A 16,099-nucleotide genomic window follows, 5' to 3' on the forward strand; every position below is an offset into this window, starting at 1 on the left:
CTCCTTCATGGTTAGTGGTTCGCTCGTACAGCTGTCATCTATGCCATGTGGGTCCGATGTCATAAGTTTTGTGGTTTCCTCTCGTACCTGCTTGATGCGCTGTCTGGACATGTGGATCGCACTCTCCTCTCGGTATAGTTCCGCAAAGGTGTTGGCTGCGGCCTTTTCTGTTTTCAGCTGGTTGTCCTGCTCGATGACGGTCTTGCCTCTGCTGGGGTTGTCATCGTTCAGTTTCTTTGTCAGCTTCCAGAGCCCCTGCATGTCTGTCTCCATGTTCAGGGAGGATGTCTTGTCTTGACAACTCTTTCGTGTTGTCTGCAGCTTTTCCTTTGTGAACGCAGCTTTCGCTCTGTTGTGTGTCTCTACATTTTCGTCAGTGGGGGAGCTCTCCATCGTGTCCCTGGCTTCACTGAGGATCTTGTGCAGGGTGTCGAGCTCAGGTGTCCAGTAGGGACGGTAGTTCCTGCGTTTGCCTCGTGGAATAGCTGCCTGCGCCGCGTCTAATATTGCCTTATTAAAATTCTTGGCATTTTCGTTGATGTCTTGGTGCGACAGTGTCAGCGCAGAAGTCCTCTTGTCTACCTCGTGCTTGAAAAGGTCCCAGTTTGCCTTCTTATAATTCCAGCTTGCTGGGAGTCTGGTGGGATGGGTTTCAAAATGTCTTTGTACTGTAATGATCACTGGCCTGTGGTCGCTGCCTCCAAGCTGGGGCGACACCTCCCTTTGGGGAATGCTATGGATGTCGTCTGTCGCGAAGGCCAGGTCAGGAGTGCTTGTGGTCCTCCATGCTCGTGAGTAGCACGTAGGTGGATCTTTTGGACTCTTGATGAGGATCATCTGGTTACTGATTGCCCAGTTTTCCACATCTTCTCCCTTCTTGTTAAGATCTTGGTAGCCCCAGCTGGGTGAGTGGCTGTTAAAGTCTCCTGTGATGATCCAGCTGTGGGAGTCAACGAGGATAGAGTCAAGATGTATTTGTTTTGTAGGTGAGTAGACATTGAGGACTGTCACTGACGTGCCTGGCAACACCAACTTGACTCCCAGAAATTCTGTGTCGAGTTCAGCTTGACCAGAATTCTGGGTCTCTGCCGCTGGGATGTTGTTTCTTACCAGGGTGATGAGGCCTCCCTTTGGTCTGTTCTCTCGGTCTTGTCTAAACAACTCGTAACCTCTTATGAAAAAGCGGTGAGTGTTCTTGAGGTGGGTCTCTTGGATGCAACATACATTGATCGCATTTTCACGCAGAAAACGTTGGAGCTCAACCTTCTTGCGCTGTACTCCTTCCGCATTCCAGTGGACGATACGAAGTGCTGCTTGCCCATGTGCTCCATTCTGTTCTCCCCAAAGAGACTGGGAAGGATCGCGTCCGTGGTCGGTAGTAGTGGATGGGCCCCTTTGAGGCTGAGGGCCCGGCACCGTCTCCCCCCGGCCATGGTCCAGGAAGACAACACCACATCGGTCTAACGTTGTCTGCGTAGCCATGTGTCGTAGAGTGCGTGCACAGCCGGTTTTGATTAGATCACGCCCCTTAGAGAGGCCACTGTGGCGCCGTCTTCGGTGATCTCCTGTTCTGGTAACGGTTTACAGTTGGCCGGGTTTTCTCTTGGGAGTTTTCCTTCTCTTGGAAGAACTGCTTGCTGAGGCTAACGGACTCCATCTGCCCGGATTTTTCCTCAGGGTTGACTCCCGAAGCCTTTCCTATGAGTGGGTATGGCCGCAAGGCAGCGGAGGTTTGAAATCAGAGTTTTCCTTCTCTTAGATGAGCTGTCTTCCCAGACTGATGAGCCTCATCTACCCAAAGCACTGGTTTTCAGGCGCCAGGTGACCCGCCTTCGCCCCTTCTCCTATCAGTAGTAGCAGTTCCGCCGGGCTTATATCTAAGCCACACGAGCAGGCTAGGAGCTGGACTTAGTTGTGAGGGGCATTTTTATAGACAATGGGAGCTTGTCCCCATTGCCACATTTTTAATATAATCATACGCATAAAAGTCAGGCCATGTGTGCAAACAGGTGAAAATAGGCAGCCCACGAACGCAGAAGAATGATTTTGGAGATAAGATCAACGAATAGTCCGGCCAGTTCAGCTGTAATGATTATAGATACCTTCAACTGGTGTTTGTTTGCTGTTGCTTTTTTTTCTTTTTCTTCCCCCCCCCCTTTTTTGTGCGCATAGAGTTGACTTCATCAAGATTTTGCGCCTTATAAACTGATATTATTATTATTAGTAGTAGAATTTTTGTGCATTTATCTATTATTATTTATTTATTTTATTCATTTATTAATTAATTTTTTATTTTTGTTATTTTATTTTTTCATTTATTTTTTTTTCCATTTATTTTTTATTTTATTTTATTTTATTTATTTATTTCGTTTTATTTTTTTAAATTTTATTTTATTTTATTTTATTTTATTTTATTTTATTTTTTTCTCAAGGCCTGATTAAGCGCATTGGGTTACGTTGCTGGTCAGGCATCTGCTTGGCAGATGTGCTGTAGCATATATGGATTTGACCGAACGCAGCGACGCCTCCTTGAGCTACTGATACTGATACTGTTGCTTTCCCCTTTGACTCTGCAAACGAATTATTACTATTTTTGACGAGCTTCGTTTGCCATACAACCTGATGGCGGAACCACTTTCTTTTTCGACCAATCATAATTCAGTTTATTCATGACCGCGGTCACGTATTCTCTCTACTCCCAAGCCCACAATGTCCTTTTCAAAACTTCATTGTTGCTGTTAACTGTGGGGCATTGTTTGTAAGGTAAGCATAATGAATAGGTCTGAGATTTGTTGATTTGATTGCAACAGATCTATATTGTGTTCATCCAATCGAGAAGAAACAAAAGCAATTTTTCGTTTTGGTCTTTCCATTCAAGATGGCGACAGAACAATCTCTATCACAAAATTCAGCGAAAATCCATCTTTGCGTTCATATGATTGCGTTTAATTTGAAATTTTATCAAATACCCTGCTTAGTAATAGCTACTGCCCTCTACTTGAATTATACGGTGTACAATGGAAATAAGGAAGAAATCGATTTTAGTTATTAGAAAGGGGTAGAGATTGTCATTAATTTGTTCCACGTGTTTTATGTCCTCCGCCATTTAACCAAAAAAGAAAGAAAAAAAAAAAAACGAAAAAAAGATTTTTGTGGCGTAGTGGATAGCAAAAGGCCGCAAGTTAAAACACTACAACTTGGTTCCCCACCCAAAAGAACGCAGTACCTGTAATGTCGCACGTTAGCATCCTAAATTCCTGGAGCTGAATTTAGGACGCTAAAGTGGACGGAATGAACGAAACGAGTCGCACTTTAGCATCCTAAATTATTGAGCTGAATTTAGGATGATAGGCGGTTTTTGTTTGCGGATGGTAATAATTAACAACAACAAAATTCTAGCACTCAAACCCCTGCATTAAAATATAATAGTCCAGGGCAGATGCAAAAATGGTCGAAATGTGTGCAACAAAACTGTTCTTTTCACGATAAAATAGAACAAATCATACTGATCACACTGATATAAAGTTGACCGCTGTAGGTGGGCGCTGTAGGTGGGCGGGAATATAATTAAATTTTGTTTTTTTGACTGCAAAGGTGAATTTACAAAGGCAGCATGGGATCATTTAGTCAGTAAGAACAATTATGTTGACATTTTACGCAATGCACAACTTGGAAATACTTCATGCTCTGCTTATTAACGTGTAGTATATGAATATCTAAATACGTGTTTACTAGGTTTGTTTCAATGAACATTGTCGGAACACTGTCCAGACAATTAATTCAGAAAGCATGGAAGGCAGATGATGGCAAAATCGACCAACATCATGTCTTGATGTAAAAAGAACGGTATGAAATAAATACTTTTCTTTGGAAATGAAGCGATATTTGCAAATGTGACTCATTAACCCTGGCGCAGTAGACACCTCAGTTTAGCATGGGAAAGAAAATGTATCTGGCTGGAGTATGAAGGTGGCAAAATGAAGTGCATCAGATAGTCATGAAAAGCAAAGACTGCCTGGAAGATGAAAATGGGTCAGTCTCCAGAACTTTGTTGGAAATGGGGGTCTCTCAGTCTGAATCAGTCTAAACATGTGTTTACAGTGATTATTCAATGTTTCACACGTTACCAGGATTGCAATTCATTTTAGAAATGTCTGCAACAATTTTGTGAAAATATGGTTTGTTCTTGTGTCTTAAATGTGTTGAAAATTATTAAAAACATCTAAAATATCGGTGCCATTTTGTGACATGGCAATGTGTCTGAACATGAAGTGGTCAGAAACAATTAAGTACAAACCTGAATAAAATCCAGTACATACAGACCTAATCTATATTCATTTGTTGTGATAATGAAACATTGATCATCAATAAAAACGGTATATTAAGTTTGAAATATTACACAAAAAACACGCGTGACAGACGTAAACAACCCGTCCCCTCTTGACGTGATTTTTTTTTTTTTTTTCATTCATAGGCAAGCACATTCATGAATACACTACACGTTCTTTACTTGCAACAGGTGGTCAACACATCTGTCTTCTGCAGCACATACACTCATCTTCTGGGGGAAAAAAGTCTATTCGACTATTTAAATGCTATCGATGTTGCATATTAATTTTCAGTTCTGCTGTTTTCACATAAATCATGTGGATTCATCCTGGGAAAGCTTAAATCGGTTTGACAAACACCTTCAATCGTGTGTATTTGAACACAGATTCAGAGAATGTGTTGTTTCCGACAGCGTGTGAAATGTACTTATGTTACACAGAAACCTCCGATATGTCCATTCGCACCCTGTGGTTGCTATATTTAAAAAAACAAGAACTGTGTATGTTAATTTCGTCGTCGTTATTGTTTGTTTGTACATTTTTCTCTCATCTGATTAAGTTTAGACACAAATCACTGTTTCTGACACATGGCGAGATGTAACATTCGGATACTGGCGTAAGATTTCGAGCCAAGTTAACGCATGTAGTTTGGTAAGACTGCTTTCAGTTGAAGACTTGTTGCATCAAAAGTTCCAAACAACAAAGTTCAGAGTAGAAAATCACCCCCTTAAATTACCTTGATTCTGGCTTTTGCTGTCTGGTGAAGTTTTATCATGAAATGATGTATGTTTATCAGTTCACAAGACGCACGAAGTGTGGAATGAAAAAAATTGTTGTATCCCAAACACGTCAGTCCCTACGCGCTTATTGTTTTAGAACAGCCACATTTTACATCACACAAGTTCTGGAAAACCAAACTATACATATGGTTGTGAATGAATTTCTTAAAATTAATTAAGTTTGAAGCATTTCACATTTAGTAGTCAGGTGTCACATTTGGACATGGAACACATTCTTCTGCTTTACGCAGATAATAAAATTCCATATTTTTAGTTGTTGTTTGTTGTTGTTATTGTTGTTGTTTTGCATAGTCTTATTTTATTACATTTTGTTTTTTCTGCAATCCTACATATTTGTTCACTGTGGGGATAACGCTAATCAATTTTCTGTTGATTGATTGAATAGAAGGATACAAAGAATCTGGTGTTTTGATCACAGTTCTTCAGATAAAGAGGAAAACTTTTGTCAAGCGATATAAATCATACAATTCCCATTTCATAATAAGATGAACAGTTAAACACTGGGGAGAATTGATGTGAAAATGGAGTGCTTGCAGTGTTTCTGAAAAATAAAATCATCCAGGGTGGGGAAATTAGTTTAGGTAATTTGGGTTCCATGTTACATATGTCATAAGGTTTTAGGAAATTATTAATAAAATGCATAATTTTGCACAGGCTTAATTGTTTGAATGCATTGCATTGGCTAAGAATTGATAGATTCATTGCTATCATTATTATAAATCCAGTAATTCAAATATCTCTGTCGGGAAAGTTAGTTTAGGTAACATGGATTCAGTGTTACACGTGTCACAACAAAGTTTTACATAATCATTAATAAAATTTATGATCCATTGTTATCATTATGATTATTATTTATATCCCACGCTAAATTGATGTCTACTGCGCCAGGGTTCACGAGTCACGTTTGCAAATACCAGTTCATTTCCAAAGAAAAATATGTATTTCATACTGTTCTTTTCACATCAACACATGACGTTCAGTTTTGCCATCATCTGCTCTCCATACTTTCCCAGTTTATTGTCTGGACAGAGCGCCGATAATGTTCATTGAAACCGAACCGGGTTAACACATATTTAGATATTTATATTCTACACGTTAATAAGTAGAGCATAGAGTATATCCAAGTTGTGCATTGCGTAAAATATCAACAAAATTGTACTTACGAACTAAATGATCCCGTGCTGCCTTGGTAAATTCACCTTTCAGTCAGTATAATACTGATTTCATTCTTTATGATATGTCATGAATGGTAAGAAACTGGAAAACATTCATAAAAGCGGATTTGCGTCTTCTACCAATTTAGTATAAAATGCATGAAATTGAAAATGTTTGTTTCCTTTTGACCCCAAAGAGCTCTGTTCCTAGCTTTCTGTTCAGAATCAGTTGTCTGCCGCAGTGACCTGCTCACAGATCAGCATCAGCGTGGCAGCAGTCAGTCACATGTACCGTACCGCGCTGAACACTTTCCTCTGGCGACCCCTTATACCACACTTGCATAACCTTTGCATGTTCTTGCCTTGCAACTCTTTGTAAGGCGCTCTCACACAGGCAGAAGTAATAAAAACATTTGATTCTGGACATTAAAAATCAAAATCTACTTATGTTCCCGCCCCCATATAGTGGTCAACTTTATATCAGTGTGATCAGTATGATTTATTCAATTTTATCGTAAAAAGAACGGTTTTGTTGCACACATTTTGACCTAACACAAATTTTAATCTAAATTCCCTGGCCTATAATAACCCGGTAATGTTTAGCATCCCAAATTCAGGAGCTGAACTTAGGATTCTGAAGTGGGATGGAAGAATGTCCCACTTTAGCATCCTAAATTTGTGAGCTGAATGTAGGATGCTAAAGTGAGACATTACCTAATAACCCATACTTTTTAAATAGGAAAATGAACAGACTATCTATTTGTGATAGTTAGAAGGTTATTTAACAGACTGGTTAGCATTGACTGAACCATAATTTTGAGAAAAACAAATTTTACATATATGTATACATTCTCTCTCTCTCTCTCTCTCTCTCTCTCTCTCTCTGTGTGTGTGTGTGTGTGTGTGTGTGTGTTATAGATTGTTAGTAAAACTAAAAGCAGCTGAACCTGTGAAGAATAAAAAAAATAAATGTGTCGCCATAACATAATACACTTAAGAGTCATGAATTATATTTCAAAGTTCTAGTATTCTGCACATTTTCAGTCTGTTATTCACCAACAGTTTCTTTGCAACTGCTGTAGAAATGTAGTCTGCAAACTGTTTTATTTAGTTTAGTTTTTTTCAAGGGAAATAAAATCACACACATACATACATGCACACCCATAGTCTTCACGAGCCATGCCTGTCTTTGCCATTTCTACTAATCTCATGCTCACTTTCATACAACATCAAACAGGTTAATGATAATAGTGATGGGAAGGGGGGTGAGTTCTGTTCAGATTTTTACCTGCAGTTGATAGTCACTCGCTCAGATATGATGTCTGATTGGATAGACTGACTGAAGAAAGAGTCAGATGTTGTAAGTTTTGTCACCATCGTTGTCATCACTTTCAAGTTCAAAGGAACCATAAGACAAGACAGATCCATCTCTCGTCATTATACTCACACATAGTCATCAGCACGGCTTGCAAAGCTGTGTAAATCTGCTGACTGGGACCACTGTCTTCATTTGACAAAGTGTGATGCCTTTTTTGGCATGCGAGGCATACCCTCTTCACATGCACACACCAGTTAGCAAACCATTATTAAGAAAAAAGGGGTCTTCCACCTGATGAATGCTCACTTAAATAGTATGTTTATAATCCAGACATGTTAAACTAACCATTTAGAGTCTGTTGTTCATTATTTGTACCAAACTCTGATGAAGGAAAATATGAAATACATGCAGGATGTCAGTGGATGTCTTGTTGGTACTATGGCAACACTTTTTGCAGGATGTCAACCGATTTCTTATAGGTGCTTAACTGGTTTCAGTTCCTACACTGTTGTGCAGCCATCTTGCTAAAATTGTCTGCAGTGACATTCATTCAGTCTGTGCCAATCTGAGAGCCACAAAGGTAAACATAAAACCTGGCGGCTATTTATAGTTGGCAAGCATCTGTTGAAGAAATGGGTCGTTTTGTAACATTTCTAAGCTTAACTCATGACTAGAAAGGTGGATTACAGACTGCATTTATCATTTCTCTTTTGCCTTCATCATAGAATGCGAGAAAGTTTTTGTTTAAATAGGTAGCAAAATTTAGGATACTAAAATAGGAAATAACTGGTTGATGAAATGCAGGAATTTTTTTCACATAAAAAGGTAGCCAAATTTGGGATACTAAAACACAGTAAAAGTAAAATAGGAAATAACCAGTTATTTATTATATATTGATATAGGGGGTGAAATAAATACTGTAAAATGTGTTGATAATTCAGTGTTGGACTTTCATTTAAAAAAAATTCTGATCTGAAGGTCTTGGTTTCAAGGTTTGGTGTAAAGTTGAAGAATAGAAAATGTTCCTATCTCCGTGATTACACAATGTGAAGATTTTAATGTTTGGACATTTCATGGATATGAACTCAAATTTTTTATTGCTTCATACACACACTTAGGACAAGAACAGTTTAGATTTTGCTTCCATATAATGTATACTCTCTTAGAATAAAAGAAATTACCAGTATTTTGGACTATATTTTTGTGTGTTTACAGGTTAGATAGCCAGCACCATCATGGCAGACCCAGAACAGGACAAGCCAACAGCGAAAGAACTCAAGGAGGAGGAGTTGATGGAGGTGGTCACATTATATAAATGTCGTGTTTGTGACTTTGCCACGTCATCCAGGGCTGACATGTCAACACATCTGCAGAAAACTCACATTAATTCTCGTGTAGAACCACAGCCTTCTGAATCGCCAGTGGCCCAGTCTGATTCAAAACCAGCAAATCCAGTCCTTTCTGATTCAGAATGTGCTGTCTTGCCTGACCTGTCTGGCCCATGTAATGTCAGTGAAAGCATTGACAGTGGAACGGGAAATGTCACCACCACAACTGCAAGAACATATGAGGCTCCTGTTTTCTTCTCCAATCTTGGACTGACTTCAAACCAAGCATCAGGCAGCCCCAGGAATCTCGTTTCACCAGCACTGCCGGATCCCAAAGTGTTGACCAGTCAAATGCGCTCTGTTGCCAAAAACCTACCCATCATACCCAGCTGTCAGTCAGATATCCAGCTCTTGTCTTTGAACAGTAGCAGTGCAGGGAGACAGAGTTTGCCCATCACAAGTCTGCAGCTGACTGGCTCAGGGTTGACATTTGTCTCCACCACTTTGGACTCTGTTTCTGTTCCATTCATGGAAAATCCCAAGGACCTTGGGACAGGCCCCACTTCCATTGCACCCATCACCAAAGAACTGTTTCTCTGTGGTGTGTGCAGCATGGGGTTTTCATCTGTGGATGAGTGCAATTCCCATATGGAGCGGGAACATCATGTTCAGGTGGAAGGCGTTAGTGTGTCTGATATGGTTGTGGATAAACTGGAGCAGCGAGTTAGTGTTGGCACTCAAGCCACAGGAAAGCGACCCGGTCGCAAACGCAAGTCAGAAATGCCTCCACCTTCATCTCCACCAGCAAGAAAAGCCAAAGAGTGGACTGATCATGTTGATGATGATGAAAATGATGAAGACTGGATTCCAGGCAGGTCACTGTCATCCCAGGCAAGAGATGGACGACAGCGACGCAAGATTCGTGCACCCAAGGCATTGAAAGAAGATTATGTTACAGAAAAGAAACGGACGTATCGCAAGAGGCAAATGGTTAGTGTTTAGCTAACAATACATGATGATATTCATCATATTGACAGCTGATAAAAGGTACAGTTAAAAATAGCATGTTTAAAGATTTAATGCGGATAACTTGAAATTTTGACTAACAGCTGAACTGAAATAAGTATTATTTTTAATGGTCATTGTTTCTGATCTGTTTCATGTTAATGCTGTTGAAATTACTTCTGCTTGAAAATCATCTGTGTATAAGATTCATTTAATATGCAGTGTATGAATGGTAGTCAGTCATGTCCGTCAATGACCTCTAGAACAATAGAAGAGGCAACTGCTGTTTTGAGGCTAGAATTTGACTGTAGCACAGTGTCATGCCTAAGTTAATATAAAATATTAATATTAATATCAATATTTTGTTAAAACTATATTAGTACATATGTTATATGGCATGTCTACAGGTAATACTGTGACAGGACCAAATGAAATTTACTATTTTTAGATATTGGCAACAGTGGGGTTGTTTTTTTCTCCAGATGATGAAGGAGAGCTTTCACCTGGAATGCAGTTACATGGGATGTCCAACCAAATTTCGTAGCCAGGAATCGTTGGATATCCATCACAGGTGCCACAATAAGGAGGATGATGCCTTCACCTGTATTCACTGCCAGGAACCTTTTCAGTTCTGGAAGGCACTCCGTATCCATCTCTTTCGCAGTCATAAAATTGACTGTGACATGTTTCAGGCAAGTTGTGTAATCTAGAGATTGTTGCTTAGGCTTATATAACATGCACTGTGGTGACAGCAGAGTTAAGGTATGGTTCAGGCTACCATGGGTCATTTGATCAACTGGTTCACCACAAAATCAATGGGTCATTTTCAAAATTAATGGGTCATGGAAAACAGCTGCTTACTTATTGCCTATGGCACCCCACACACACCGCACAAAAAATGTCACAAAAATGTCACAGTCTGTATGAAAGTTATGAACAATGTATAAAACTTAACATCAAATAAAAGCATGTATAGATATCATGTTCACATCATAGTGGTATGTTATGTTGAGTGCATGTAGTAAATAAACGAGTAAAAAAAAAAAAGTTTTAATTTTCATCATGCATGTAAAAGAAGATTGGACATCAAATCAGATTCTGGACCACATAGCTTTACAGATTTTTTGAGTTTGACAGGTTTTAAGAACTGATGGGTGGTCAGCCCTGAAATGACCCCTCTGTTGTTGGCTGGGCTGGAAACAACCTGATTTGATTTGATCCTGTTACAGTGTGACGTCTGTGAGTACAAGACGGACACACTTCACAAGCTGGGCATTCACCGTGAAATCCACAGCGAGCACCGCCCCTACACCTGTGATGTGTGTGGCAAGGGCTTCAAGCAGCTGAGTCAGATGAAGAACCACCAGATCATCCATGCTGAGCACCAGCGCACAGGGCGTGAGCGGTGGTTCTCCAACAAGACATGCGAGGTGTGCAAGCGCACTTTTGCCAATAGCAAGTGTCTGAAGAAGCATGTGGAGGCTGTGCATGGGCAGAACAAGCCATTCAAGTGTCAGTTCTGCAACCACACCACAGCATGGAAAGCCATGCTGGTCCTTCATGAACGGACACACACTGGCGAGAAGCCTTTCAAGTGAGTTGAGAAGTTATGTTCTTTTTTTTTTTTTAGATACATTTTTTCAATAACCTTTTTTCTCACATAATGGACATATTGTATGTAAGAAAAATAAATGAACAGATAATATGAAAGCACATGTGTGTGGGGAGGAGAGGGTGTTGGGAGTGGGTGGGGGAGAGAAAGATTAAAAAGGTATACTATTTTGTTTGTATCCCAGTGTTCTCTTTTCATTTGTTTTGTTTATAAATCCATGTGTAAACCACTGAATGAAGTGGGTTTACAATGTCATGACCCTTTTTTGGATATGTGTGTGTGGGGGGGACTTGATGTAGATGATGTTGAATCAGTTGATAAATTTGGGAAGATCGTTCAGAGGTGATATTTCATATTGAATCAGTTGATAGATCTGTAATGGGAAGATTTTTTTTTTGAACATCCCTATTTGTATTTGTATTTCTTTTTATCACAACAGATTTCTCTGTGTGAAATTTGGGCTGCTCTTCCCAGGGAGAGCGCGTCGATACACTACAGCGCCACACATTTTTTTGTGTATTTTTTTCCTGCATGCAGTTTTTTTGGGTTTTTTTTTTTCCAATCAAAGTGGATTTTCCTACAGAATTTTGCCGGGAACAACCCTTTTGTTGCTGTGGGTTCTTTTATGTGTGCCAAGTGCATGCTGCACACAGGACCTCGGTTTATCGTCTCATCCGAATAACTAGCATCAGACCACCACTCGAGGTCTAGTGGAGGGGGAGAGAATATCAGCGGCTGAGCTGTGATTCGAACCAGCGTGCTCAGATTCTCTTGCTTCCTAGGCGAATGTGTTACCTCTAGGCCATTACTCCACACTGTTGTGGTACTATGTCTGCTGCCACATCACTACCATTTTATCACTTTCTTTGGTTGCAAATAGTTGTCAGGAGGCTTCGTGGCAGAATTGGTTTGGCATTGGACTTCTGATTAAGTGTTCACCATCAGGGTTCAAGGTCGACAACCAACCTTCACCGTCTTATGAGGTTGAAGCGATCAAGTCCATTGTTCTGTTTTGACATGAACCAAAGTGTGTGAATGAGAGCATCAAGTCTAAAATATCTGGCACTGTGGGGCGTTTTTCACACAGAAGCGTGGTGGTAAAAGTGTTAAAGAAAATCCATTTTCATTTTTTTCTCTCTCCCCTCTCATAGTTCTTTTCTTTTTGCTTTTTTTTTTTTTCACTTTTATTCCTTAATTTAAGTAGTCTGAAAAGACTGAGATGAATTGACAACTGTTAAAATGACTGGAATAGCCTTTGCAGGGAATCAATTTGTTTCTTTTCCTTTATTTGGAAGCTATTAGCATAATTCTATTTTCCTTTGGTAAAGGACTCATTATGGATCAAATCAGTTTTCTGAAAATTGTTTTCATGATTGGTTTGAATCAGATTGGCAGGGCGTTCGGGTTCAGACACTATTGTTTGCAATGAAAGAAAGATTTTATTGTTCAGAAAGTTATATTCCTTTAGTTACAACAGAAATACTGAGCGAAAAGGAAATCTGTGTGGAACTGAATTATTTCATGCATATTTTCTAACATCACAAGGCCATGCGATAGCTCAGTGGTCAGAAATGGTTTGGGCGGAAAGAAAAAAAAGGCCGTTGTGTCACCAGCCTACATTTGTCAATGATACGTATGCATGAATAAATGAAACGATTTGATTTCAGCTTAACAGATGCCTGCATTAATGAATACTGTTGTTTGGTATTTATTGCAGGTGTGACGTGTGCCCATACGCCACAGGTGACCACAACTCTCTACGCCGACACAAGATGCGACACACAGGTCAGCGTCAGTATAAGTGCCAGCTGTGCTCATACACATGCATCCAGACCATCTCCCTCAAAACGCACATGCGCAACAAGCACCCCCACGCCGAAGGGGTGGTGTACACCTGCCAGCTGTGCAAGTTCCGTACCATCAATAAGCAGATATTCGACAACCACCTGGAGGACCACCGCAACGGTCTGGTGCCTGTGGAGAAACTGGACACCAATGTTTCTTCCCAGGCCCCGCCCATGACCTTGACCATCGACAGTGCTGGCAACAACATGACCGTAATGCAACCAGAAGACCCGGTCCAGTTCCAGCTGCAGGTGAAGAAGACGGAGACTGGGGAATTGCATGCCAACAAAGAAGACATCGACAAGCTGAATGCCATTCCTCAGCTGGTGCATTCTGGGGTGGACGCCAACCAGCTCATTTACACCGCACTCAACATCGGCAGCCACATCGACGGGCTGAGCTACACGGTGCAGTTAGCAAATGGAGTGCAGTCCACTGTTCTGCCTTCATTGCAGCCAGCCAAGGGCATCCTGTCTTCCTACTCTATCACCTTCCAGGCCTCACAGGCCCAGGCCTCTCAGCCTCCTGCCAGCCAGCCAGTCATAGTTGACTTCCGCTCCCTAACCGAGGAAGTGGAGTCAGCCACAGAGGCGGTGAGCGTGTCGTCAGACCCCAGCAGTCAAGGAGCAGAGCCGGAAGATGAGGTAGGTATGGTACTGTCAGAGGTGTCACAGGGTTCCAGCATGGAGCAAGTGGACAACACCTTGTATGCACAAGTCCCACAGGGTATTGAAACCACTAACAAAGTCTCCGAGGGAACTTTTCAAGCTTCGGGCTTTGAAGTGCTTCAGGTGGCCAGCAAAGGGTCATCATCCCAGGAGGGCAGGGGTGAGGTCCCAGTGACAGACACTCTGGGGGCTCCGGCCTTGGTGGTGTCTCAGGCAGGAATGGAAAATGTCCTTCACAATTTCATTGTTGTCGAGGGGAACCAGGTTGTACGTACCTTGTCGGACAGAGAGGCCACTATAGAAGGGGCTGAGGTGGTGGGAAGGATAGTGGAGGGACAGGAGGTGGTGCAGTTGGTGGAGGGGGAGAGGAAAGGAAGTGAGGGGTAACAGTGGGGTTGGAGGGGGTGTGTGTATGTTGGGGGGGGGGGGGGGGGGTGTGTGGAAGAGAAACAGGTGGTGGGAGGAATTAAGTTAGAAGGCAGTTCATTGATTGGGAAAGTGTTGGTGATGGTAGCAGACAGCATGGAGAAATATCCAACCTCTTGAAATTGAACTCAAAAGAAGAGTTTGATCACTTGGTCTAGGTTAAGCCCATGCAGTACTTAACCAGTACCAGAGTTATAGGTCATGATGTCAGTCATCGTTCTTTCTTTGGACTTACTGAGTTCTTCTCTTAGGGTAGCATTACTTTAGTTAAGTAAAATCAGTTACACCACTTAAAAGTAATAATGGTACTCAAAAATAGCAGTTGTAATTTAAATTGTTGCCACACTGATGTCATTTCAACAAGGTACAGCAGTTAATGGGTTAACAAGGAAATTTTACCACAATGCTCTCTGAGCTCATCTGTGCATTGCATAGCCATAACTGTAAGCTAAGTCTTGGCACATAAGAGCCCATGCAAACTTGGATATGGATGGCAGCTGGTTAGTGTAAGAACATGCAACAATGATGATACGGAGCTCATTTCTGCAGATGAAGTGTGGATCACTTGACTGTCAACACTCCCTCATCAAACTCATGCTGTAAGACAGTTTGTGTGTGTGTGTGTGTGTGTTTAGTTATTTACCGGTGTGCAAACCAAGATGACTGCAGTTGACAAAATTGGATTAAAGTTTTATGGCTTGGTTTTAGAACTGTGACTGATTGTAGTAATTGATGATTAAGCTGATTTTCTGTCTTCATTTTTTACTGTTTGTTATATGAAGGGTTGGAATAGTTTGGGCATTATTGTGTTGCATTCATCTGTTGTTGCAAATAATCACATGTGTTTATATCAAAGTCTAGTTAGACGTCTAACTGGATCATTGGTTAACGATGTCAAAGAATGAACAAATGACAACACTGCTAATGTATACCCAAATCCAAAGACTAAATGAAGCAGATGACCTGTGTTCATTGTCTGCAAATTATCCAGTTGATTTCTACAAGGTTTCTTTCTGTTTGACTTTCTTTTCTGTTTTGTTCATTTGTTTGTTTGTGGTGGGGTTTTTTTTTTTGGTGTTGTTGTTGTTGTTGTGTGTGTGTGTGTGTGTGTGTGTGCGTTATGTGTTTTTTCTTGAATCCCCAGCACTTAAGTCATCATGAACTGTATTCAAGAGTGAAATGTTTCTGGGCCATGGACTTCTTTAATCCTGTGAAAGTCATGAGGTATTAAAGTTCCCCCAAACATGGTTTTCTGGTGTAAAATCGCTTTGAAACATGTCACATCATTCTTAATTGCCTTATGTTTGGAACAAGTACAAACTTTTATTCTCCACTTTTACTACCACCTTGTAAGTCAAGTTCTTTTAGACAGGGATGTGAGAGCTATGCGGAAACGCATAGATGAGCTTTCCATTTGTTAAAAAAAAAAGAAAGAAAAAAAAGCGTCTGTCAGTTGGGTGTGACTACTGCAGAAAAGCCCCAGAGGCCATTCCTGAGATCTGCACAAATCAGAAAAATGGAGGAGGGGTAAGGGGGTGACACTTAGGTATGATGTTGCTGACAGCGATTGTTGAGACGCTGCTGTCAGTGTATTTGACAACAACAAAACAAAAAA

The 16,099-nt window shown here is 40.8% G+C and overlaps 1 protein-coding gene across 1 annotated transcript; it reads left to right on the forward strand.

The window, feature by feature from the left end:
* Positions 1 to 2,673: 2,673 nt before the first annotated feature.
* On the forward strand, positions 2,674 to 14,445 carry LOC143300285 (uncharacterized). The gene is made up of 5 exons (XM_076613880.1): positions 2,674 to 2,763; positions 8,816 to 9,918; positions 10,416 to 10,625; positions 11,163 to 11,527; positions 13,263 to 14,445. The coding sequence occupies exons 2-5, from the start codon at positions 8,836 to 8,838 to the stop codon at positions 14,443 to 14,445; spliced, it is 2,841 nt and encodes a 946-aa protein (XP_076469995.1). The 5' UTR covers positions 2,674 to 2,763; positions 8,816 to 8,835.
* Positions 14,446 to 16,099: the final 1,654 nt, after the last annotated feature.

This window comes from Babylonia areolata, chromosome 26 (genome assembly GCF_041734735.1).
Source record: "Babylonia areolata isolate BAREFJ2019XMU chromosome 26, ASM4173473v1, whole genome shotgun sequence".
Classification (NCBI taxonomy): Eukaryota; Metazoa; Mollusca; class Gastropoda; order Neogastropoda; family Buccinidae; genus Babylonia; species Babylonia areolata.

Coding starts and splice junctions, on each gene's coding strand:
- LOC143300285 (XM_076613880.1), top strand. CDS start 8,836: ATGGCAGACCCAGAACAGGACAAGCCAACAGCGAAAGAACTCAAGGAG. Junction 10,626..11,162: donor TTGACTGTGACATGTTTCAG/GCAAGTTGTGTA, acceptor ATCCTGTTACAG/TGTGACGTCTGTGAGTACAA. Junction 11,528..13,262: donor ACTGGCGAGAAGCCTTTCAA/GTGAGTTGAGAA, acceptor TATTTATTGCAG/GTGTGACGTGTGCCCATACG.